At 42.0% G+C, this 24767-nt stretch overlaps 1 protein-coding gene and 1 long non-coding RNA gene across 3 annotated transcripts; both read left to right on the top strand.

The window, feature by feature from the left end:
- The first annotated feature begins 6091 nt into the window (after positions 1–6091).
- LOC124141911 lies at positions 6092–10416 on the top strand. The gene is made up of 5 exons (XR_007219078.1): positions 6092–6541; positions 6929–7022; positions 7423–7552; positions 7914–8013; positions 9108–10416. It is a non-coding gene; the product is annotated as an uncharacterized LOC124141911 (long non-coding RNA).
- An 8716-nt stretch (positions 10417–19132) lies between these two features.
- On the top strand, positions 19133–22740 carry LOC124141882 (multiple epidermal growth factor-like domains protein 11). Of its 2 annotated transcripts, none has more exons than XM_046510059.2 (3): positions 19133–19283; positions 20757–20839; positions 21192–22740. In XM_046510059.2, the coding sequence occupies exons 2-3, from the start codon at positions 20770–20772 to the stop codon at positions 22406–22408; spliced, it is 1287 nt and encodes a 428-aa protein (XP_046366015.2). In that variant the 5' UTR covers positions 19133–19283; positions 20757–20769; the 3' UTR covers positions 22409–22740. The 2 variants fall into 2 exon arrangements, with proteins under 2 accessions (XP_046366015.2, XP_046366014.2); XM_046510058.2 differs by lacking the exon at positions 19133–19283 and adding an exon at positions 19756–19862.
- Positions 22741–24767: the final 2027 nt, after the last annotated feature.

Below are 24767 nucleotides of genomic sequence, written 5' to 3'. Positions count from 1 at the left end.
TGTGCTACCTGGTAGATTGTGTGTCATCAGACCGGACAACGTTGGTCTTTGACTGATTGTGGCGTAAAACACACTTATTCATTTACTTATATCGGAAATTGAATGTTCATCTTAATTGTTATTGTTGAACATGTAATATATTTTTTACAGAAATAAAACGGTGACATAATAACTACAACTTTATGTGAGCGCGAGTAGCTTTTTAGGAATGAGATGAATAAGTCTTATAAAGTTGTAAGCTTCTTCACAACCGTTTAACTATGAATTGACTGTATTGGGTAATCAAAAAAGAGATAGGACCTAAAATAGCCAAATTTCATACGATTTCACTTGTCCGGCATCTTGGATGTAAGGCGAAAACATTTCAGCGCGTTTGAAGCCACTGAGAACGCCCCCTGCAGAGTTGGACGAACATTCTGCGGTGGCGCGGCTGAGTTGACCAAAGGCTATCAGCAGTATTTCCTGTCCAGGTTATTTAGGTCGGTTGTTTGTGTGTGTGTGTGTGTGTGCGTGTGCGTGTGCGTGTGCGTGTGCGTGTATGCGTGTGTGCGTGTTTGCGTGCGTGCGTGCGTGCGTGCGGGTGGGGGGTGTGGGCGGGGGGTGGGGGTGGCGTGGGGGGTGAGATTGGGGGGATAGATGATAGATTTAGCAACAAGTAAGGTCATCTTGAGTGGGAGGGTATTAGCATATGAACTATGATTCTCTTTAGGCAGAAAATGAAGATCCACGATGTTCGACCTGGTAGAAGTGTGTTATCAAACCTCACAGCATTGGTTTTTTGACTGACTGTAGCGTCAAAACAAACTCATTCATTTACTTGAACTGAATGTTCATCTTAATTGTTATGGATAGTCACGGAGCCATGATCCAGAGTACAGGGTGTCATTAAATAGAAATAAACTAAGTAATAATAGGATTACCAGAAAAACGGGGTTTTACACACAAGCCAATAAACTTCGCTCATTAACACCAGAGTAAGTCAGTACAAGATTGAAAACTGCCCCATAATTATGTATGACATGCTTGTCGGGTATTGCTACATATATATGTGAAAACAAAGTTATTAAAATGAAGAGCAAAACTAATGAAAGTTAACAATAAACGTGTATACGTGTTATATCGTCACTGCAAAAATAATGACTGTTTGTCTTTAGTATTAACATTCAAATACGTTATATCTGTATTAGCGATATTGTCTTTGTTCCACCGGTGAGTCAGCGTTAGCCGTACTATCTCGTAGTATAATAATGTATTTCTGAAGACATCACGATACAGTTTTTACGATGCATCACGTCTGCACTAGCGCTTGATAACAGCCTTGGGTGTTTCAGTGGTTTAAATCGCTGCTCTTGATATTGTTGATTAAACTTTGATACTATGAACAATATAATGTTATGTGAGAGGTTGACTTTAGAACGGTAACATACTAATAGTATATAGGATGACATAAACAGAACAATGAGAAGTTCGTCCAGATTAGTGTATAGGCAACATTTAATAATTAAAATAATTACATTCAACAACTCCCCTTTTAAGTCCATTTTCCTGACTTATAAGTAAATGCAAGAACAATCGGCCGGAATACAATGTATAGTTCTTGTCCACTTCCATATGACTATCTAGCATACAATAAGCTATCGGGTCCCGTTTAGATCGGTTTGGGTGGCAGCCTAGATAGCCACAGAATAGTTTCATCTTGGAATCTCCCATATCACTGGGGATACTCTTCAATTTAAATGGAGTTACTCGTCACGATTCCGAACCTTCACGTGACTGTGTTTATGAACCATTGTCAAATAGTGGTGACATTAAATCTAGGAAACAATACGCGAAATCCCGCATGCACAGAACGGAAAATTTGGTCAAGGCATTAAGTAATCCGCATGCGCAGAACGATTGATTTCAATACTTCCGCTAAGCGCTTCGAGTGCTGCGTCAAACGCGGGCCTGTAATCTAACACGCGGGGACTGACCAATGAAAACCGAGAAGTAGAAATACCGGTAGACGCTGTTGCTTGATTGACAATGTCAATCAAGAAAGGGAGGAGCTTAACGCTATCGTTCTCTCCCAGTAAATTCCGATGTCAAATAACGACGTTATTTGGACGGAAAAACGATGGTTTGAAAACGTCCAAATAACGTCGTTTTTCCGTCCAATGACCATATACGGAAAAAAACGACGTTTTCGTGTTTGCAGTGTTAGAGTTGATTATTTTCAATTTTGAGAAATTTGGAATTTGGAAACTTGCAATTGGTGGCGGGACTAAGGGATGGTGTGGCTATGTGGTTTTGGGATTTGTGTTTTATTAGTTTTTTATTATTGGTGGTTTATTTTTTGCAATTTTAGTAGTTCAGTTTTTATAAGGAAGATGCTTAATGCTTTGAAGGTTTGTGTATCGTTGAGCGGATTTAGAAGTGTTGCTACTGTTAGGTGAGTGCTGCAGTCTGACCTGTCCCGGACTTTGTCTTGATTATAAAACTACTACACAGTTCAAACTCAGTGGTGGATTTGTTGCTTTAGTCACTGTCAAGGAGTCAAAAAGTGGAGCTGTTTACTCAGCAAGTGGTTGAGTTTAATCTGTCGGATATTTGAGGATCGGCTCAATACTGCATACGGCACTGCGTACTCCCAAGGTTAGTATGTGATGTGTACTGTAGCATCGTACGTGCGTATACGTGTTTGTATGTGTATGGGTATGTGCAGCTCCGTTGCATGTGCATAACTTAGTGCATGCAATTACGTATATATATTTCAATACAATCGATTTGATATAGAATATGTTTTAAACTGATATTGAAGATGTACTATAATATTAGACATCTATGGTTATATGTTTCTACTTGGGTAATGTCTCTGTTGGGTAAAGACATGTATGGAAATGTATTCAAAATGGTTTGTGATTCAAATCAATACGTTTCACTGGTTTCGCAATACTGTATTTCACCTGCTGTCACTGCACGTCACGGTGTGTATAGGCAACCCCGCCCAGGGCATTGTGGAGATCCTCTATGATAGGACGAAATAAAACTTGACAAGAGGTAAGTCGCTGACCATTTCTCACTTGAACTTTATATTGTATCAAAGAATCTGCTCAACATCTAACAAAACTTTTTAATTTACATAACTTTAAAATTTAGAAATATGTGAAAATAGATTGCATTGATATGTGGTAACACAACGTGACGCATTTGTTATTGTTCTGAGAACACACATTCGATTTTGATAGAGAAAGATGCTATATTTAATGGTACTGATTACAGAGCACCGTGATTTAGCTGTTATGTTACTAGTTATAAGGCATATTGTAATAACTGTAATATTGCTGGTTACAGAGTACCTTGATATAGCTGTAATGATACTAGTAAAAAGGCACCATGCAATAGCTGTAATGGTACCAGTTATAACGGTACCAAAAACCCTTTTCGTGCACACATGGTATTATCAGTATTTGACAGTGATTCATTAACACATGCTTAGGATATAGTCTGAATGGTAAAATGGACTCCTAGCAAAGGTTTCCGATGATTATGGAAAAGGTTTTGTCGCTTTTATTTTTATCATTAAACCACTTGAGAAAGCACAACATTTTCCGAGTCAGATCTCGGTCAAGGTTCGGTATATGACGTATTCACCGGACATGGCAGTGAAATCAAATGTTTCAAAGAGTTAGCGGCATGATAAAGAAAACCCAACTGTGCGGCACAGAATCAGCAAATAAATACCCGGATACACAAGGGGGGTTCACAACATAAAGCGTTACAATTCATCACAGACAGTTTTACACTGGATTGTGTTGGCAAATAGTGAATGGACGCTGAAAGCCCTTACGTTGTACACAGAAAGACGAGAGAATTCAAATCAATCAGGAAGTATATGAATATTATGAATAACGATCGGCCCCCTTTTGGAAGTGTGTGTCAAATTTGAATATTAGTCAAGACTCTAAAGAGTGTACATGTATGTGCGTGGCGCTTTACGATCAGACAAGGTCATTCACCAGTATTTCAATGATACGAATGTTTTTAGCGTTGGGGATCTTTGCCGTTTGTGTCTATAAGTCATGACGGGGTGGGGGTGGTCGACTCCCATGATTCACTGGTGTCTCAGTGGTATCAGCGGTGGTTGCATTTCATTGGTAACGTCGACAGTGGTATAAGAGTTACACAAATACCAAGATGACACATTGTAACAGCGTGATCCTTATTAGTCAGAAAGAAATGACAGTAAGGACCTCATTCGTACCCGCAATCCTAACAGGGTATTTAATTACATGGGCATTTATCAGTGATACTCGACACAACATGTACCTTGAAGTGTATATTACAAAATTCAAAACACTCAATATGAAAGAAAGCAAAAGTTCCATATAGAATATCAACTATAAAACAATAACAATGAATGGTAATGATATTGCATAAAACTTAAACTATATACCATGGTAAAAACGTGTAATATTATTTATAGTATTTCAATATATTTTGTTTGAACAAATGAAAGTAGAGAAAGGGGATATGTGAACTATTCCTGTCATTTTGTCAGTGAAAACCGTTTTCATATACACTGCCGGGCAAAAGCAAGTATACACTTAGCAATTGGTTTGATTTGGATTTGATATAAAAAAGTGACAAGCATTATCAGGCTGAAAACAGTCGCCGGTTCTGAGGTACTCATTGATATGATGAATTAATATCGCCTATATTATCCTCATCAAGTACGTCACCAGCGAATAACTATTTCTTATTTGTTTCATTTTTAGCCACCATCAAACAAACAAGGGTGTAAACTTCTTTTCGCCCGGCAGTTTACATGTATATCTTATTGTGATTGCGACAACCGAGAAAGCTTTCTGGATGTTTACAAATCAAATAACATCAATTGTCGGGACAGACACATTTTATTCTGGATGCTCTATACTTCATAAGTTAATTAACCACATTTCGTACATCCTGCTGTGAGGGTAACACATCATCATGTGATGATGTCATAGGGAACACCTCTGTTGGGATTCCCGGACATGTTTGGTCTTAACCTATGTTTGTAGTAAGAAGCTACATAATGGATCTCTGACAAAATATATCCTTACACTTCAGTTAGCATCTGTACCTGTGGCAGTCAGCAACGTTACTAACAATAATACATACAGTAGATCTACTCAGCACTTCGGGTTCATGCGAGAGGTTCCTGGGGAAACAATTGCAAGGTCCAGTTCCTGCTGTTCTGTTTGGGCCATGCTGCCAGTTTGGGACGGTCTGGAGTTTTCCGTATCTCTGTTAGCGGAATGGAGAAGGTGGGTCTTTGTAATCATGTACCGAGTCAGGATTGTTTTGAGCATCCACTTATTATTGATTATTCACCCTTCACCTTAGTACATCTGATACCTGACTCAATTCACTTTAAACAATATTCGAATATAATCAGTTGTGAAAGATGTATATACAGTTATGACATCTACTTGTCTGTCCAGGGATACAGTATATTACATACCAATTGCCCCAGTGTCAAAATACAGCTTACTCTATTCTTGCAGCCACATTCCTCATTCTCTATTTGATCTTGGTGGTGGTGATCGGCCTACCAATACTCTTCACGGAGATGGCCCTCGATGAGTTCGCCTCAGAAGGGACGATCACAGTGTAGAAGTTAAGCAACAAACCAATAATCAGGGGGGAGACTTTATACTGAGGGGGGGGGGGGGGGGGGGGGGGATGGGGAATATATCCGCCCGGGGGAGATTTTATTTCAGAACAGATTCTGTACCGGTATAAAATATAAAATCTCCGGGGGGAGAATTTGTACGAGGAAGAGTTTGTACCGGGACACCGGCATTCCAGGGTAATAGTTTCGTTGGGGACATAAAGCAGTCAATGCTTATGTTGTATGAGCAATAGTTGTAACAAAGTAAAAAGCATTAAGAAATAATCATATGTTATTTCTCTAGACAGGATCATATATACAGATCTTTCTCCTCGGGTCTAGGTTGTGGATATTTGCATTACTCATATTGAAAGAAAGCTCAGACGCATTGCACCTACATTGAATATACATTTAACACACACTGCACATACACAAATTATCTCAGTTCTCCATCGTGGCCTGTATATGTTTTATATAATCTCCGAAGTTGTATCTGGGATAAGCAATTCGTTCATTTCTTATGTACGATCCATTTTTTACTGAGTCATATTGCGACATGATCTTTGTTACTTACAAAATGTAGATGGCAGAAGATATTGCATGGATAATGATGAGAGTAACATCTGTCTTCTTATATGTTGCAGGTATCGGCTTGGCTATGGTTATCACCAGTGCAATGTGTGTCCATCTACTACAATGTCGTCGTCATGCACACCATCTACTACATGTTTGTCAGCTACGTCAATCTTGACGACACGGTACCCTGGGGGTCGTGTGGCAATCCTTGGAATACCGACTCCTGATCCAGGACGACATCACAAAGAGCTGCCTGATCAAGTTCACTACAGCCATGTAAGAGTACTGGAAGTCAGTTTCAGATTCTGCTTTTGAGGGAAGCAATTGAAGGTGAATCCATGGATAGTAACCAAGCAAATTTTGGTTTCTGATTCTTTAAACATAAAGAGATAAGATCGCGTCCATTAGGGGACTACTGTTTTCTGATTGGCTGATAACAGAGTGGGCAGGGCTTGTGTTACATTTTTGCGCTGAACGATGACACTGATTTCGTCTCGTTTTGCGTTAATTATTAAATGTTATTATTGATGACGTATTTATTTATACGAAATGCCTTGTTTTTTGCGTTTACGAAGGAGGTATAAACTTTAGCTGTATACACAATGTGCACACTTGGTTTTACTTTCGTACCTTCATAAACTCATATTTATTATAACAGTTATATTTGTAAATTTTTACGTTATGTACTTTGTCTCCATGAATCTGATGGTTTTGAAGATTTCGGAGGGTTCAGTCCCAAGAAAACCATGTAACCCTTTCCTGGCTCCACGTCATCTTCTGTCTGAAGAAGGGAATCAAGACATCAGGCAAGGTACATTAAGTATTTGTTACCCAATATCTGGAGGCCATGTTAATTCGGCTACTATTGCTCGTCAAAAGGTACGACTTCGTGAATCAATAATCTGCAACAAAGCGGTTTGAAGTCCACATTTGTGAGATGTATATTCCTCCACGTGTGTTTACATACCGGCGTAATGTCCAACTATAGAAAGTAGGCAATCTGAATATTCAATACATCTGATTCGTTTTTCAGTTAATTAACACACGACTTTGTTTAGTCACTAGATGAAAGAAAGATGTTACTAAGACACCTACCTTCCAGACTTTCGTCATAATTTCAAAATAAAACTATAGTTTATTTTCTTATACAATCTATCTCATACATGTATGATTAATAACGAGTATTTATGTTACTCGTGTTCCCATCCCAGGTCGTGTATTTCACCGCTACCTTCCCCTACGTCATTCCTGTGGTGCTGCTGATCCGGGGCCTGACGCTGCCAGGGCAAGAGCATCGCATTTTGCATGACCCAACAGGTCACTAGGTTGACAGAGGCCAAGGTAACATAAAATGTCAACGCCAGCAAAAAATCGTTCTTCATTATCTGCCTTAACAAAAAAAATTGGGCGTAAAAGGCAAAATAATGGAGAAAATAACTTGAAAATCAGTGATGACCGGGCTTCGCGAAAACATCGTCTAAACGCCGTCTATCTGCCTTCCCCTTAACGATTTGGCAGAGATTAAACAGAGAAATTATTTTTCGGGTGCTCCCTTTTCACAAGGTAGATAATCTAACAGCTAAATATCGAAGAACAGAGCTTTTTTGTAATAAGAGAAGCAATTACTTTTATATATAAAATATATACCTTAGGAAGAGAATAATCAATTGATATATTGCCACCACTCGCTCATTGTATTCAGGTATGGGGAGATGCCGCCACTCAGACATTTTAGTCATTGGGAGCTGGATTTGGCAGTGTGTGGACCATGTAAAGTTACAAGTTATGAGCAACTGTCAGCAGTGAGTTGATTGCAGAAACATAGCACCCTTGCCTCCGACAATAATGGTCGTTTGAATTTTTAGTTAATGTATATTTATAAAAATTATTTTGTTTTAGCGTTAATGTGATGAAGAGGAAGCAATAAGGTTTTCCAACATGCGCCTATAGCCATGTTTACACTTTGTGTCTTGGAACAAGGGCTCTGAGCTGATGATGAGCCTAACCAGCCTAATTGTGCCAGGATCACCCAAACCCTCCTTGCTGCATTTTATATCTTAATCTGCACATAATAATAATATATGAATTTCAGAGCTGAACGCTCGCAATAAAGTCAAAGCCACAAACACTTATGCTGTACCCGTTCTTTCATATTCTATTGGTCTTGCTGATTAGACGAAACAAGAAATTTTGGGTATTGACACCCTCACACGAGAAACATGTCAGACAACAGATCCAACCACCCTCGCTCTTCCCCAATCGCATATATTTACCAGTTATAATTGGAGCGCGTCGATTGATTAACGTGGAGGCTCTTCAAGATAGAATTGTATTGTGCACACAATTATTTGTCTGATGATCATCTTGTGAAGCATGTCAAGACTCATGATGAAAACAAGACATTCCGCAGTTTCATTAAAGGAGCCAAGGATGCGGGACATCATCTCGATGCCAATGATGGTTTTGTTGATGGTTCCGTACTGCTGGAAAGTACAGACATGTGTGTCAACCAAGCGAAGTATTAAATATTAAATTTAGCCCAGACTATCTGGCAAAAGAGAAACTATCTAAACGAATTTATGTGCAGTGTGTTGAGACAGCAACCCTCCAGAATCCTTCGCTTGGATGCAGTCGGCTGGCCTGAAAAGTGAAACAGAAGGCTTTTTGTTTGCTGCTAAGGACCAATCCCTTCCCACTCAAAACCGTCAATGTGCGACTTTGCATCAAAATGTAAATATGAAATGTAGATTATGCAATGAATTTAATGAGACCGTCCAACACATTGTAAGCGGATGCACAGTTTTGGCACAAACACAGTATCTTAAGCGACATGATGGAGTGGCTCGATTCCTACAGTGTTTCTTTATTCGTTTCCATCAGTATTTGTTTGTTTCAGTTCCTCCAAAAGTGTCAGCCACTTAGTGCTCCCCGGCCTACTACGGAGACTACACGTTCCCATCGTGGACTGAGGGGATTGGCTGGTGCATGGTTGTTACCCTGTTGCTATCATTATCCTGGATATGGTGGTCTACACGCTCGGACTCCAAAGTTCGAAATACATCATTTCCAACTGTGTTTTCCAGAGTACTGCAAACATGTCTACATAGGCACGATGAAGTTTTATTCTATTGTTCATGAAGTCCATGCACATGTGTAGAAGCGTTTGAAGACTAACGAGATATTATATGAAATATTTTATACCATAAAACGCCGACATTCCACAATCATGGTGCAGGACTAACGCTTTCTTGCCGAAGTGATGATTCCTACAAAGCAGCATTGCTGGCGCATTGGGATCATTGTCTAATCAGATTAAAGTGTTCGCCCCCACAGCTGGGGACTTGCTAACCAGGCAAATCGGACCTCATCACTCCTGAGGCTCCTGGTAGCAGGGGCCACGCTATGGACAAGACTAGTGCGTGCACTGAGAAGGGGAGCCCAGCATCCAGTGTCATAGGTGACAACTCTGGATACTACATGTACAGCAACAGACTATAAGCTACGACCAGAGCTGTTATATTAGTAATACTTATTCTTACAAATTATGAGTTCTGGTCAATTATATACAGACATGGTTCTGCAGTCATAATCCGATAATCTATTCCACTATTTAAGTGTGTCACGGGCGGTTGATGTTTAACACTGTAGTAAAAACCACCACCAAGGGTATGGTGCTTATGAACCAATGATTACAATCAGGCTAGCATGGGTTTCGAAATCACTATCAAAGGATCCTGGCCTGCATTTGGGACACATCGCAACAATTTAACCGCCTTGGACGGCTTGACTATCCGTGCCCCAAATGACTGTGCCCTTGGACATGTAAGCTTGACTGTATCCAGACGGCTGCACCACCATAGTATCTGGGCCAATAGAAATTTTCCCGGGGTTAATTTTCACGCGTCACCATAGACGTGAAAGACTCAAGTGGACGCGCAAAGATGGCAGAACCGAAACTGGCAGTCTGAGAGAATCACGTTTTCTGATTAGAGCAGGTTCCAGCTCTTCAGAGCAGATGGTTGTTTATGTACGTGTGTGTCGTCAACTAGACGACTTCACGGCTGTTCCATCTGGAGGTGGCAGCGTAATTATCTCATCCAAGTTCTTTACTGTATCCCAATTGCGTGGATCGATGCTCATGATGTCAAGCACTGGATTATCTGGTCCAGACTTGATTATTTACAGACCGCCACCATATCGCTCGAATATTGCTGAGTGCGGCGTTAAACAACAAAACCCGACAATAAATACAATAAGGAAGAGAATTTATGGATGTCAACTTCCTTATTACGATGAACACATGCTTTCTCCTTCATCTTAATTCAACGAAGGAGTACGCATATACTCCGAAACGTTGTGTATATATATATATATATATATATATATTTCACCACGCTTATCCTTTTACGTTAAATCAAATTGAAAGTTGCGAAAGTGGTCGGGTGCGTCACGGCAGTCGTACATTGTAAATCGATTTATAGATCTAGCTCGATAATTATATGTCTGTAGAAGCTCTATGCATAACTTATATAGGATGCAAACCGATTTTGATGCGTGTGACTATCTTGTTTGGTTTAATAAAGTGTTTGTAAATATCTCTCGTTCTCATGAATTTCTTCAGTTCTGCCTTGTAATCGCAAAATGAATGACGTCTCGCGATTTTTTATGAATGAAAAAAGTAGTCCCGGTGTGACAGAGGTCACGGTTATCCAATCAAAACGAATAAAACAAGGTCAACCTTGTACGACACACGTGTGACGTACGGATTTAGTATCTTACCACCTGTATCTTCACCACGTGGGTAATAAAGTTGGAGATGCGTAATTTGATACAGATGATGGAGACGATGATGCATTGAATGACAAAGAAGATGTAGACGAGACTTGCAAATGTGAAGAAAGTTGTGATGATCCTGAAGAAAAGGTGTTGGGGCAAGTTGAGGTCCGAGATAGAGATAATGGCATCAATGTTGTGGATGTTGTATAAAGCAACGACGAGGGTAATGATGAGGGAAGTAGCAGAAATTGTGAGGTCTATAGTGAGGAGGATAGAGTTCAAGTTCCGGCTTTACCCTATCTAGCTCTCGAAAGAATAGTAATCCATGCAGTCAGGTTATCGCCTTTAATGCGCTATGCTTTACAAATGGTGAGCCCGGCCTTTGCTGAAATTGTGAGGAGCGTGGGATATCCTCAGATTTACCTCCAGCCACGCCAAGCTCATCTTCCCGAGGCAAGTAAGTTAACTGACTATGAAAGTCCAGTTTCCACCCTTGCCGAACTAGGCCAGTATTATGGAGTTAGATTTTGGCTGGACTAACGAGTATAAGGATAGTCCAATCAAAATCACGCATCGAAATCGAAATCCGGTTCGTAGAGTGTCATGCAGATTTTGGTCGACTGCAGGATTTGCAAAACATGTGCACCGCTAACTCCTTGTAAACAGATATTTTCTAAATCTTTTGATGTTTTTAATCAAGGTGCTCACGTGATTTGATGCACTTCGCGATGTAAGACTCGTTTTATCACAATATAGATCTTGATTATCGATCAGATCGTCTTGACTGGGCGCCACCGTTTTGTTTGAAACAAATGCAAGTGATACGAGAGGTTGAATCTGATTGGTCAAAAGGGGAGGCACAGAAAAGACATAACACGTAATAGCCACTGGTGACGCTACGATCGAGCCCAGGAATTCCAGCCTAGTTTGGCAAGGGCGGAAACTGGACTTTCAAAGTCAGTTAACTCTCTTGCCTCGGGAAGATGCGCCAAGCTATTAGCATACCAAATCTAGTCAGCGTGGCGAGACTAGCCCGTATTTATGGACGCCAGATTGGATGTAGGAGGCAGATGGTCAAGGGCATGGTTAACTCTGACGGAAGTTGGGTATGGATCGTACGACGTTGTTAAACTGTCGTGGAGGTAGATAAGTCCTGAAACAGCATCCTCGTGTTTGAAACCAAAAATGATAATTAAAAAAATACCAAAGTAAAATATTTAAAGATAATGATAAAAAATGAAACAACAACAACATCCCCCCCCCCCCCCAACAAAAAAACCAACAACAACAACAACAACAAAGAAAAAAAAACAAAACAAAAAAACAACAACAACAACAAAAACAACAAAACTTGACAGATGGTTTGCGACCTTGACGTGGTTGGCAGGCTTTAATCTAACAGAAAACTTTTTAGAAACAATAGTGACACTCAATACTCCGTAGTAAGTATTGTTAAATTCACAATAACTACCTATATCACAAAAGGTTATTGTGTTTTTAATACGATACTAGTACATGTCACAGTTTTGCAAAAGAAATTGTCATATATTATTATTGTTACTTCACATCACTTGTATACCAAATACACTATTGATTGATCTTTCTATGGAAACTTGTTGTGGATCTATGCCGTGTTTTAGTTTCCCACAGCACCTCTTTGTAATTCATTCCCTTGTAAAAAAACGAGGGGTACTTAACTTTTTTAACTGTGTATATGTTTACTATAACACATAAGATAATATGAAGATAATATATATATATACTAGTATGCAACTTTATTACAAAAAACTCTCAACCCGTTTTGTAATAATTATTACACTTTGAAACGATTCCAATATTAGGTCAACTTTTCATCCAAAGTAGATATGATGACGACCAAACTTAACGTAAAGACCGTTTGTGTTCCTAATTGAACTTGTAAGCAAGTTATGGGTGCCAATTGAACACTTTCAGCATAATTCACCAAGTTTATTACACTTTGCAACTTTATTACAAAACGGGTTGCCATGTGCATTTCACTTTGTAATAAGACTCTCAACCCGTTTTGTAATAATTATTACACTTTGCAACTTTATTACAAAACGGGTTGTAACAAAGCCTTGCATTTAAAATCATTTATGGTCACAATAGGACAATACCTTTTTTTTTCATTTCGCAAATAGTATTTAAGCAAAAACTATCCACATCAGTAAAAGATTTTTTAACCCTGTATACTATTCCAGCATTTTTGATCAGGACATCCAATCCCCCGTAGTTGGTCTGTAGGAATGACTTCAGTCGCTCTACGCTTGACTGGTCGTTGAGGTCCAGCTGGTGGAACTTTGGCCGCAAGCCTTCCTTGTTGAGGTCAGCAACAGCTGCCTGGCGACGACCTTCATCTCGTGCTGTAAGGTAGAACAACGATGGGATGGGCGTAATGCTTCTGTCAACAGTACTTCCGTTCCGTCGCTTTGTTTGAGCTTAATTTGGTTGGAAAGCCCACGATGATGCAGGTCCATCACCTAGGGTACAGCACTGGGACAAATCTTGGACTTGACTCCATGTTCAAAGGATTCTAGTAAACCTTGGAGATGCCATCTTCCAGAGGCAAGGGGGTTAACTGAAAAGTCCAGTTTCCACCCTTGCCGAACTAAGATGGAATTTCCAGGCTCGACCTACAGATGGGTGCACAACAGTCCACTGACAGTTTTCTCTTGAACACAGACCTACAGATGGGTGCACCACAGTCCAGTGCCAGTTATCTCTTGAACACAGACCTACAGATGGGTGCACCACAGTCCACTGACAGTTATCTCTTGGACATAGACCTACAGATGGGTGCACCACAGTCCAGTGACAGTTATCTCTTGAACACAGACCTACAGATGGGTGCACCACAGTCAGCTGACAGTTATATCTTGGACACAGACCTACAGATTGGTGCACCACAGTGCACTGACAGTTATCACTTGGACACAGACCTACAGATGGGTGCACAACAGTCCAGTGACAGTTATCTCTTGAACACAGGCCTACAGATGGGTGCACCACACTGACAGTTTTCTCTTGAACACAGACCTACAGATGGGTGCACCACAGTCCAGGGACAGTTTTTTCTTGAACACAGACCTACAGATGGGTGCACCTCAGTCCAGTGACAGTTATCTCTTGAACACAGACCTACAGATGGGTGCACCACAGTCCAGAGACAGTTTTTTCTTGAACACAGACCTACAGATGGGTGCACCACAGTCCAGGGACAGTTTTTTCTTGAACACAGACCTACAGATGGGTGCACCTCAGTCCAGTGACAGTTATCTCTTGAACACAGACCTACAGATGGGTGCACCACAGTCCAGGGACAGTTTTTTCTTGAACACAGACCTACAGATGGGTGCACCTCAGTCCAGTGACAGTTATCTCTTGAACACAGACCTACAGATGGGTGCACCACAGTCCAGAGACAGTTTTTTCTTGAACACAGACCTACAGATGGGTGCACCTCAGTCCAGTGACAATTATCTCTTGAACACAGACCTACAGATGGGTGCACCACAGTCCAGAGACAGTTTTTTCTTGAACACAGACCTACAGATGGGTGCACCTCAGTCTAGTGACAGTTATCTCTTGAACACAGACCTACAGATGGGTGCACCACAGTCCAGAGACAGTTTTTTCTTGAACACAGACCTACAGATGGGTGCACCTCAGTCCAGTGACAGTTATCTCTTGAACACAGACCTACAGATGGGTGCACCTCAGTCCAGTGACAGTTATCTCTTAGACACAGACCTACAGATGGGTGCACCTCAGTCCAGTGACAGTTATATCTTGAACACAGACCTACAGATGGGTGCACCACAGTCCAGTGACAGTTATCTCTTGAACACAGACCTACAGATGGGTGCACCTCAGTCCAGTGACAGTTATCTCTTAGACACAGACCTACAGATGGGTGCACCGAAGTCCAGTGACAGTTATCTCTTGGACGCAGACCTACAGATGGGTGCACCACACTGACAGTTTTCTCTTGAACACAGACCTACAGATGGCTGCACCACAGTCCAGTGACAGTTATCTCTTGAACACAGACCTACAGATGGGTGCACCACAGTCCAGTGACAGTTTTTTCTTGAACACAGACCTACAGATGGGTGCACCTCAGTCCAGTGACAGTTATCTCTTGAACACAGACCTACAGATGGGTGCACCACAGTCCAGTGACAGTTATCTCTTGGACACAGACCTACAGATGGGTGCACCACAGTCCACTGACAGTTATCTCTTGAACACAGACCTACAGATGGGTGCACCACAGTCCACTGACAGTTATATCTTGCACACAGACCTACAGATGCCTGCACCACAGTCCAGTGACAGTTTTCTCTTGAACACAGACCTACAGATGGGTGCACCACAGTCCAGTGACAGTTATCTCTTGGACACAGACCTACAGATGGGTGCACCTCAGTCCAGTGACAGTTATCTCTTGGACACAGACCTACAGATGGGTGCACCACAGTCCAGTGACAGTTATCTCTTGGAAACAGACCTACAGATGGGTGCACAACAGTCCAGTGACAGTTATCTCTTGGACACATACCTACAGATGGGTGCACCTCAGTCCAGTGACAGTTATCTCTTGGACAGTGACTCACAGACCTACAGATGGGTGCACCACAGTCCAGTGACAGTTATCTCTTGAACACAGACCTACAGATGGCTGCACCACAGTCCAGTGACAGTTATCTCTTGGACTCAGACCTACAGATGGGTGCACCACAGTCCACTGACAGTTATCTCTTGAACACAGACCTACAGATGGGTGCACCTCAGTCCACTGACAGTTATATCTTGCACACAGACCTACAGATGGCTGCACGACAGTCCAGTGACAGTTATCTCTTGGACAGTGACTCACAGACCTACAGATGGGTGCACCACAGTCCAGTGACAGTTATCTCTTGAACACAGACCTACAGATGGCTGCACCACAGTCCAGTGACAGTTATCTCTTGGACACAGACCTACAGATGGGTGCACCACAGTCCAGTGACAGTTTTTTCTTGAACACAGACCTACAGATGGGTGCACCACAGTCCACTGACAGTTATCTCTTGGACATAGACCTACAGATGGGTGCACCACAGTCCAGTGACAGTTATCTCTTGAACACAGACCTACAGATGGGTGCACCACAGTCAGCTGACAGTTATATCTTGGACACAGACCTACAGATTGGTGCACCACAGTGCACTGACAGTTATCACTTGGACACAGACCTACAGATGGGTGCACAACAGTCCAGTGACAGTTATCTCTTGAACACAGGCCTACAGATGGGTGCACCACACTGACAGTTTTCTCTTGAACACAGACCTACAGATGGGTGCACCACAGTCCAGGGACAGTTTTTTCTTGAACACAGACCTACAGATGGGTGCACCTCAGTCCAGTGACAGTTATCTCTTGAACACAGACCTACAGATGGGTGCACCACAGTCCAGAGACAGTTTTTTCTTGAACACAGACCTACAGATGGGTGCACCTCAGTCCAGTGACAATTATCTCTTGAACACAGACCTACAGATGGGTGCACCACAGTCCAGAGACAGTTTTTTCTTGAACACAGACCTACAGATGGGTGCACCTCAGTCTAGTGACAGTTATCTCTTGAACACAGACCTACAGATGGGTGCACCACAGTCCAGAGACAGTTTTTTCTTGAACACAGACCTACAGATGGGTGCACCTCAGTCCAGTGACAGTTATCTCTTGAACACAGACCTACAGATGGGTGCACCTCAGTCCAGTGACAGTTATCTCTTAGACACAGACCTACAGATGGGTGCACCTCAGTCCAGTGACAGTTATATCTTGAACACAGACCTACAGATGGGTGCACCACAGTCCAGTGACAGTTATCTCTTGAACACAGACCTACAGATGGGTGCACCTCAGTCCAGTGACAGTTATCTCTTAGACACAGACCTACAGATGGGTGCACCGAAGTCCAGTGACAGTTATCTCTTGGACGCAGACCTACAGATGGGTGCACCACACTGACAGTTTTCTCTTGAACACAGACCTACAGATGGCTGCACCACAGTCCAGTGACAGTTATCTCTTGAACACAGACCTACAGATGGGTGCACCACAGTCCAGTGACAGTTTTTTCTTGAACACAGACCTACAGATGGGTGCACCTCAGTCCAGTGACAGTTATCTCTTGAACACAGACCTACAGATGGGTGCACCACAGTCCAGTGACAGTTATCTCTTGGACACAGACCTACAGATGGGTGCACCACAGTCCACTGACAGTTATCTCTTGAACACAGACCTACAGATGGGTGCACCACAGTCCACTGACAGTTATATCTTGCACACAGACCTACAGATGCCTGCACCACAGTCCAGTGACAGTTTTCTCTTGAACACAGACCTACAGATGGGTGCACCACAGTCCAGTGACAGTTATCTCTTGGACACAGACCTACAGATGGGTGCACCTCAGTCCAGTGACAGTTATCTCTTGGACACAGACCTACAGATGGGTGCACCACAGTCCAGTGACAGTTATCTCTTGGAAACAGACCTACAGATGGGTGCACAACAGTCCAGTGACAGTTATCTCTTGGACACATACCTACAGATGGGTGCACCTCAGTCCAGTGACAGTTATCTCTTGGACAGTGACTCACAGACCTACAGATGGGTGCACCACAGTCCAGTGACAGTTATCTCTTGAACACAGACCTACAGATGGCTGCACCACAGTCCAGTGACAGTTATCTCTTGGACTCAGACCTACAGATGGGTGCACCACAGTCCACTGACAGTTATCTCTTGAACACAGACCTACAGATGGGTGCACCTCAGTCCACTGACAGTTATATCTTGCACACAGACCTACAGATGGCTGCACGACAGTCCAGTGACAGTTATCTCTTGGACAGTGACTCACAGACCTACAGATGGGTGCACCACAGTCCAGTGACAGTTATCTCTTGAACACAGACCTACAGATGGCTGCACCACAGTCCAGTGACAGTTATCTCTTGGACACAGACCTACAGATGGGTGCACCTCAGTCCAGTGACAGTTATCTCTTGGACACAGACCTACAGATGGGTGCACCTCAGTCCAGTGACAGTTATCTCTTGGACACAGACCTACAGATGGGTGCACCACAGTCCAGTGACATTTAGTAAGTATCCAAGAAAGTACTAATCATTTCCAAACTTAAAGTCAGCTCTTTTATAACTTTAATCGACTCGGGCAAATGTTTATTAACTTTTTAATTTCCGTATATTTCACATCACTGACAATGACCGCATTGTGAGTATATTATCAACATCAACTGTAGGTCGTCAGTTGTAAACTATAAGCAGTCTCGTCTCATGTCAACACTCCTCTCTGTTGTTTACTTGTCAACTTGCCTACATGCTTTGAAAAAGGATTCCTTACACCGGTAGGGTGAGTGAGTGAGTGAGTTGAGTTTGACGCCGCTTTTAACAGTATTACAGTTATATCACGGCGTGTCAGCTTAATGTGGGAGGAAAGCCCGAAGTTATGCAGGTCTCAGACGTTTACCACTTCGGTGAAACCCACGAGCACAGGTATGGTGCTGACAAACCTAGAAACATAAACGGGGCGAACCGGGATTCACAATCATAGGTTTCTAGCGTGCCCAAGGGGCGCAACTCTGCACAGCAAATCGCGGCGCCCTAGACGACTGTGTAATGCACGGTTAGTTGAACGAATACTACATGTGCAATGTGTGCGCATTAATTTTAATGATTCAAATAATAAAATCAGTTTATGATACTGTTAAATTAATTATATATAGAAAGGAATTTTGGAGCAGGTGCATTTTTGATAAGCCAATAACTTTATATACCCTGGACATACGATGTCAAATGGACCTAATCATGATTTGTTTCTCAGAAAGGGGTACCTTTATAACGGAAGTCGGGCATATTGCCAAAGATTTTAACATATATATAAGTACATTGTTTATTCATTCACTTCTCATGTGAATTAAAACCACTGCACACAAGGATATGCAGAATGCATAAGACATGCTACGCTAGGTTTCTTAGAAAGGGGTACCTATAAAAATAAAAGCTGGCATGTTGCCAAGGATTGAAACATATATATAAATATATAACCTACTTTTTGTTGTTTGCAGGAGCACGTTACTGACGAGACAGCTCCCGGGAGATATTGTTTATCTGACGAAGGACCTGACTGGGTTTTTCCATGACACATTTCAAGGAGGGTGACGTTGCAACACTTCGTGCATGTAACACAGGTAATACACCCTACTGTCGCTCTGGGGAGTACAACTGGCCGACGCGTCTAAGGTTCCGACATTCGCTGTGCAAAATAATGTCTTCCCCTTTTCTGGAACAATGTTTCTTTTTTATATCCCTCTTATTTTAAAGTTAAACCCAAATATTTATTACAATTCTGATACATACTGACATACAATTATCACTGTTGAGCTGGTAATTTAGCAAAAGTTCGACCCAATAAAAGATAATGGTATACGGACAGAAAACATCAGATGATTCACAGAGATGTGTACAGGTACGTCGCATCTTACACAAACATCCGACATGGGACATAGTGTGACTGCCTGATTAAGCAGTGGCCACAGAACAGCCACAGATTCTGCTGTATACATGAGGGGTGGGCGGAACTGGAAATGTGCCAGGTATACACTACGTGATAATGTAAACAAATGCATAGATATTACGACAGTCAATATACTTAGCTCATCACGTAAGTTATATGAATAGATGCAGGTCCGTGCGCACATCAAACTGTCACACAGAATGGGTCGAACTTTCTAGTATACAGCCGTGTGATATCTGCGATCATCTTTAAGGTAGGTTTCTGGATTTATTGAATACATATTAGTAAGTTTATGTAAGAGAAATGGTATGCCCAAATGTAAGCAAACTGGTCATGTTGATGTATTGACATCTGACCATTAATAACAACCAGAAAACTGTATGTCTGTACTGCAATCAGGCTGCAATGGCGGACCAACGTAACGTGATTCACTGTGGTCAATCAGCCTGAACACAACCATGGCTTCATTAACTTAGCAATTAGTCAAAAGTATTTTGATACAACATCAGCCAAGTAAAACATAATAACACGTATAATCTTCAAAGAAAAGAGATAATTGAAGTTGTGTGCTTCTAATTATAACTAAACAATGTGTTTTTTTATTGTGGAAAATAAATATGTATACCATTTCGAATGGTGTCGAGCACACTTTCTGTGGTGTTTAATTTTCAATCATCAGTTTACAGCTGTACCAGAGGTGAAATGGGGTTTAACGTCGCGTTCAGGATTATTGCACTTATATAGCGATGTGTGTGGCTGTGTTTTCTTGTATTAGTCGGGAGTTATGCCGATTTTATAGCCTACTGAGATACCATGCCGTTATTAACATGAATACTACACTCAGACACAGTATACTGACTCCGGGCTGACCAGTCCTTTGTTTTGGCCTCTTAATGCCGAGCGCCAGGCAGGGTAACAAAACATACCATCTGTTAAATTCCTTGGGTATGAAGTGGAATTGAACCCCCGACCTCCCGCACTCCGGGCGGACGCTCTCCCATTAGACCACGGAGGCAGCCAGAGCTGTACCAGACATTGATCGTTTATTGACGTTTGTTCTCAATCTTTTTTCGTAAATTTGAAAGTCAACATCGTGTAGTTTTTTTCATTTTATTGAAATGTTATAGTTCCATCTGTTCGTTTGCAGAAGGTTCACAATCATGACTACAGGAGAGTGCGCGGCTCTTTGGACTGTGGCCACCCTGTCAGTCGTTAGTACACTCGTCAACGGTATGTATACATACATCGAACTCGAATTCAGTGTAGATGAATAACAGAACTGTAAATTATTTACTAATTCTGTAACAGAAAATTGATTTCGGACACTTGATATACTTGAAAATATGTTCAGTATGAATCATGTGATATAAGTCACAGAGTCTTGTAAACCGAATGCTCCTACTCAGATATATATGTACGATAGATATGTACGAATAGATTAATATTGTGATGAATAGTGGTCACTTGTGAGCATAACATTATTCTTCACGTTTAAACACTGAGCGATTTCCATGTGACAATACACTAAACTGGCTTTTAAACCTGCTACATTATCATTATGTGACATGTTCCGTACATGCAGGTCAACTTCCATGCCATACTAATGGCTGTCTCCATGGTAACGGTGGTCTCCGGTGCAAGTCATGTTTGCCTGGGTGTTACGGCTCCAATTGCAGTTCCTCATGCCATGGAAGCTGCCACACAGACGGCTGTGACAGAGACACTGGTCTGTGTTTTAGATGTCGACCTGGGATCTACGGAGAAGACTGCGCCAAAACATGTCCGCAACAATGCGCCAACAGTATGACAGGCGGGACTGTCTACTGTGAACGACACACAGGCGCGTGTTCTGAAGCATGTACACGAGGATGGACTGGTACACACTGCAGTGAACGATGTCCGCCCAACTGCAAGGGTCAAACCTGTAACAAGCAAACAAAACAGTGTATCCTTGGTTGTGAGACAGGCTGGACAGGAGGCTACTGTAATTCAACATGTGACAACTGTCTGATGAAGAGATGCAACGACAACGGCTATTGTCTGCTGAGGTGTAAAGCGGGCTTCTTTGGACAGGGTTGTGAGAAGAGATGTCCACACTGCTGGACTACTGGTTGTGACAGACGGACTGGGGTATGTGAACAGTGTCAGCCTGGTTACCATGGAAACCGTTGTAACGAAAGGTGTGCTGAGACATGTTATAAAGGTCGGGAGGGTCATAGAAACTGTGACCGCGACACCAAGGCGTGCCTGGAGGGCTGTGAAACTGGATGGCACGGTTCTCATTGCCATACACCGTGCAGTGCCTCCTGCATGTCCTCATGTTACAGCCGCGATGGCTCCTGTGTAGATGGCTGTGTAGCAGGTTACTATGGGAAACATTGTCACAGGAGATGCATTCATGAAAACTGTAAAAACAACACGTGTGACCACAATGGTCATTGCACGGAATGTGAAGATGGCTGGTTTGGAGAAGACTGTGATCAGCATTGCCCAGCACTGTGTGAGTCTTGTCTTCGAGACACTGGACAATGTTCACGATGTTCCGATGGTTACCATGGCCCTGGCTGTGCTGAACGTTACCAATACCCATGCAGCGAGAACTGTGAGACATGCGACCAGACAACGGGGTGTACAAGGTGTAGAGAAGGACATTCCCTTGAAGACAGCAAATGTACCTCCACGCTCCCCTCAACATCTGGGGCAGATTCTGTGAAGCAAACGCTACATAAAATGAAACATGCGTTTACTGTTTCTCTAGCATTTCTTATCTGTGTTTGCGCTATGACATGGCGTATCTAGAAGATAAGTTGCTATCTTAGTTCCTAGTATTCATGTACGACTTAAAACAGATTATTATGTATGATTTCAGTAAAACAACTTCAAGCGATACAGTAGATGTAATGTGCACTCAATATTGACTCCGTCTATATGTCATTAAGCATTTTGTATATTGCCAAAATGTTCTGCATATGATTTTGTTACAAAATATGCCTTAGTTTTTATTTGGTATTCGTTGCGTGATGTAAGTTAATGATGATATTAAACATGTATATAGTGTTAATATTACATAATTGTTTTTGTTAATTCTGTTATATGTTATATAAAATAAATATCTGTGTTACTATTCTTAACCGTTTTATCGTTTGGTTCTTGTTGCATAGTCTTGTAATCACATGACAGCCAGAACAAAACGGACAATATTATTTCATAAATCGTCTAGTAAAGGCAGCATCAACGTATCCAATACGCTGCACATGACTGAGGTTTGCTTATCAATCTCATTTTATATAAGCATTCCTGAAGAGGAACGTGTTCGAGCCTAAATGTTAAGTCTTGAGCCAGTAGTAACGGCAGCCGGTTGCTTTCCCTATGTTACACTATGGGCTGACGCTACAATTGAATCCAAATATATTTCAAGAGATAAAATCGAATAATCACAATGTAAGGGACATGGGATGTCCCGGCGAGAGGTAACCGATATTTTGCATGTGTCTTAGTCTGTGATTTTGGAACAGATTTTGGAACAGGTGTCTGCTGGCACAAAATGTCACAGGGCGCCCGAGGCCAACAACACAATTCCAGAATCGAGAAAAACAGAAACCTGTTTTCCAAAATTGATCCCAAACAGACAGTAAAATGGTTGTTCACTTCGCCAGGCCACTGGGTTCAAGTTACTGACCAGAAAATTAGAAAACGCCTGCTTGCTTTGCGACCACGTGTTGTACCAACGTCAACAAAGTAGCTCGCTCTTGCCAGACGCAAAAGGAGCTTAGAGCACAGCGAACATCAAAGATTTGGTCGTGGGTATGTAATGGGGCAGGATCACTATGACTGCCAGAACGCGACTACATATTGTCCATGGACTGTACTACCGCGGCAACGAGCTGGCGACATTAGTTGTGCCGTTTGCGCGCCATGTTGGTCCACGTTTTGTCTGTCGGGACGATGACATCCCCACCATGCATGTATCGTAGCTGGCTACATCCAGGAGCCATACGTCCCTAGAATGCATAGGCCAGCCATGAGTTCCTACCTTTTCCTTCATAGGGCAGGCCTGGGACATGATCGGCCGACGTGTACACCGACGTCAAAGGCCACACGCTACGTTAACCGACATGGACCAGAGCTGCAAGAGGAGTGGAGATTTCCTCAAATTGTCAAGTCATCTCAAACATTCATATTTTGTCGACTACACACCCCTGTTGTCTTTCATGATTGCTTTCACCCTTACAATACACCACCTTCATGATCAGTTGATTGTCATGTTAAACCTAGTCCTTCCTTGTTCTTATCCATCCATCACTCCATACCTTTTTGTATTTCAGTAATCATCCGTTATCGTCGAATATCCACTACGTTTTGTGGAGAGTGTATATGTAAACTGCAGGCAAAGTTACTGTTATTCCATTACACTGAAAAAACCATTATGTGAAGATTATGTTATTGTTTCCGTAAACTTACATCTGACAACAGGATGGGGACTAAAATGATATACGTTATGTATCATTGGTATCTCTTTAACGAAAACGAGTGGGTGTCTGTGTCCTATTCCTTTACGTTTATAACTTCCGATGTCACTAGTTACATGTAAGTAAACAATCGTTATGTTGCTTAAAACAATAATGATATGGAAGTTCAATATTCGCTATTTGAAACAGGGGGTGTCAGACTGGGGACAATTGATTGGCGGTCATCTACATATTATTTAGTTGTCGTACGATTACTTAAGTATAACGAGTTGACACATATTGAGTGTCATTTTTTTTTAAAGATCCATTTCCATATTTTGATGATTCAAGTTAACCGAATTGACACAACACCAAATAATGTATACAAAATACCGATAAGGCATTTTGTCTTTGTCAAATGATGGTGAGTGAGTGAGTATGGTTTTACGCCACTTTTAGCAATACTCCACCAATATCACGGCGGGGGACACCAGAACTGGGCTTCACACATTGTACCCATGTCGGGAATCGAACCCGGGTCTTCGGCGTGACGAGCAAACGCTTTAACCACTAGGCTACCCAAATGATGGTCCCCTGTCTCCCCTGTTTTTCATGGTAGTGGTAACAAACAAAGCGAGCTCGGTGAGGTAACCGTGACTAGTTCTCCTTGTTGCCAAGCTGAACAATAGCCCTGAGTTACAGGACTGCTC

Source organism: Haliotis rufescens, unplaced genomic scaffold, assembly GCF_023055435.1.
Source record: "Haliotis rufescens isolate VD_foot unplaced genomic scaffold, xgHalRufe1.0.p SCAF_7, whole genome shotgun sequence".
Taxonomy (NCBI): Eukaryota; Metazoa; Mollusca; class Gastropoda; order Lepetellida; family Haliotidae; genus Haliotis; species Haliotis rufescens.
The sequence above is the reverse complement of the archived record's forward strand: the minus strand, read 5'-3'. Positions and strand labels throughout refer to the sequence as shown.

Bases quoted from the DNA above. Each gene is read 5' to 3' on its own strand.
- LOC124141882 (XM_046510059.2), top strand. From the start codon at position 20,770: ATGACTACAGGAGAGTGCGCGGCTCTTTGGACTGTGGCCACCCTGTCA. The intron at 20,840-21,191 runs GTATGTATACAT...CCGTACATGCAG, and splicing joins CGTTAGTACACTCGTCAACG to GTCAACTTCCATGCCATACT.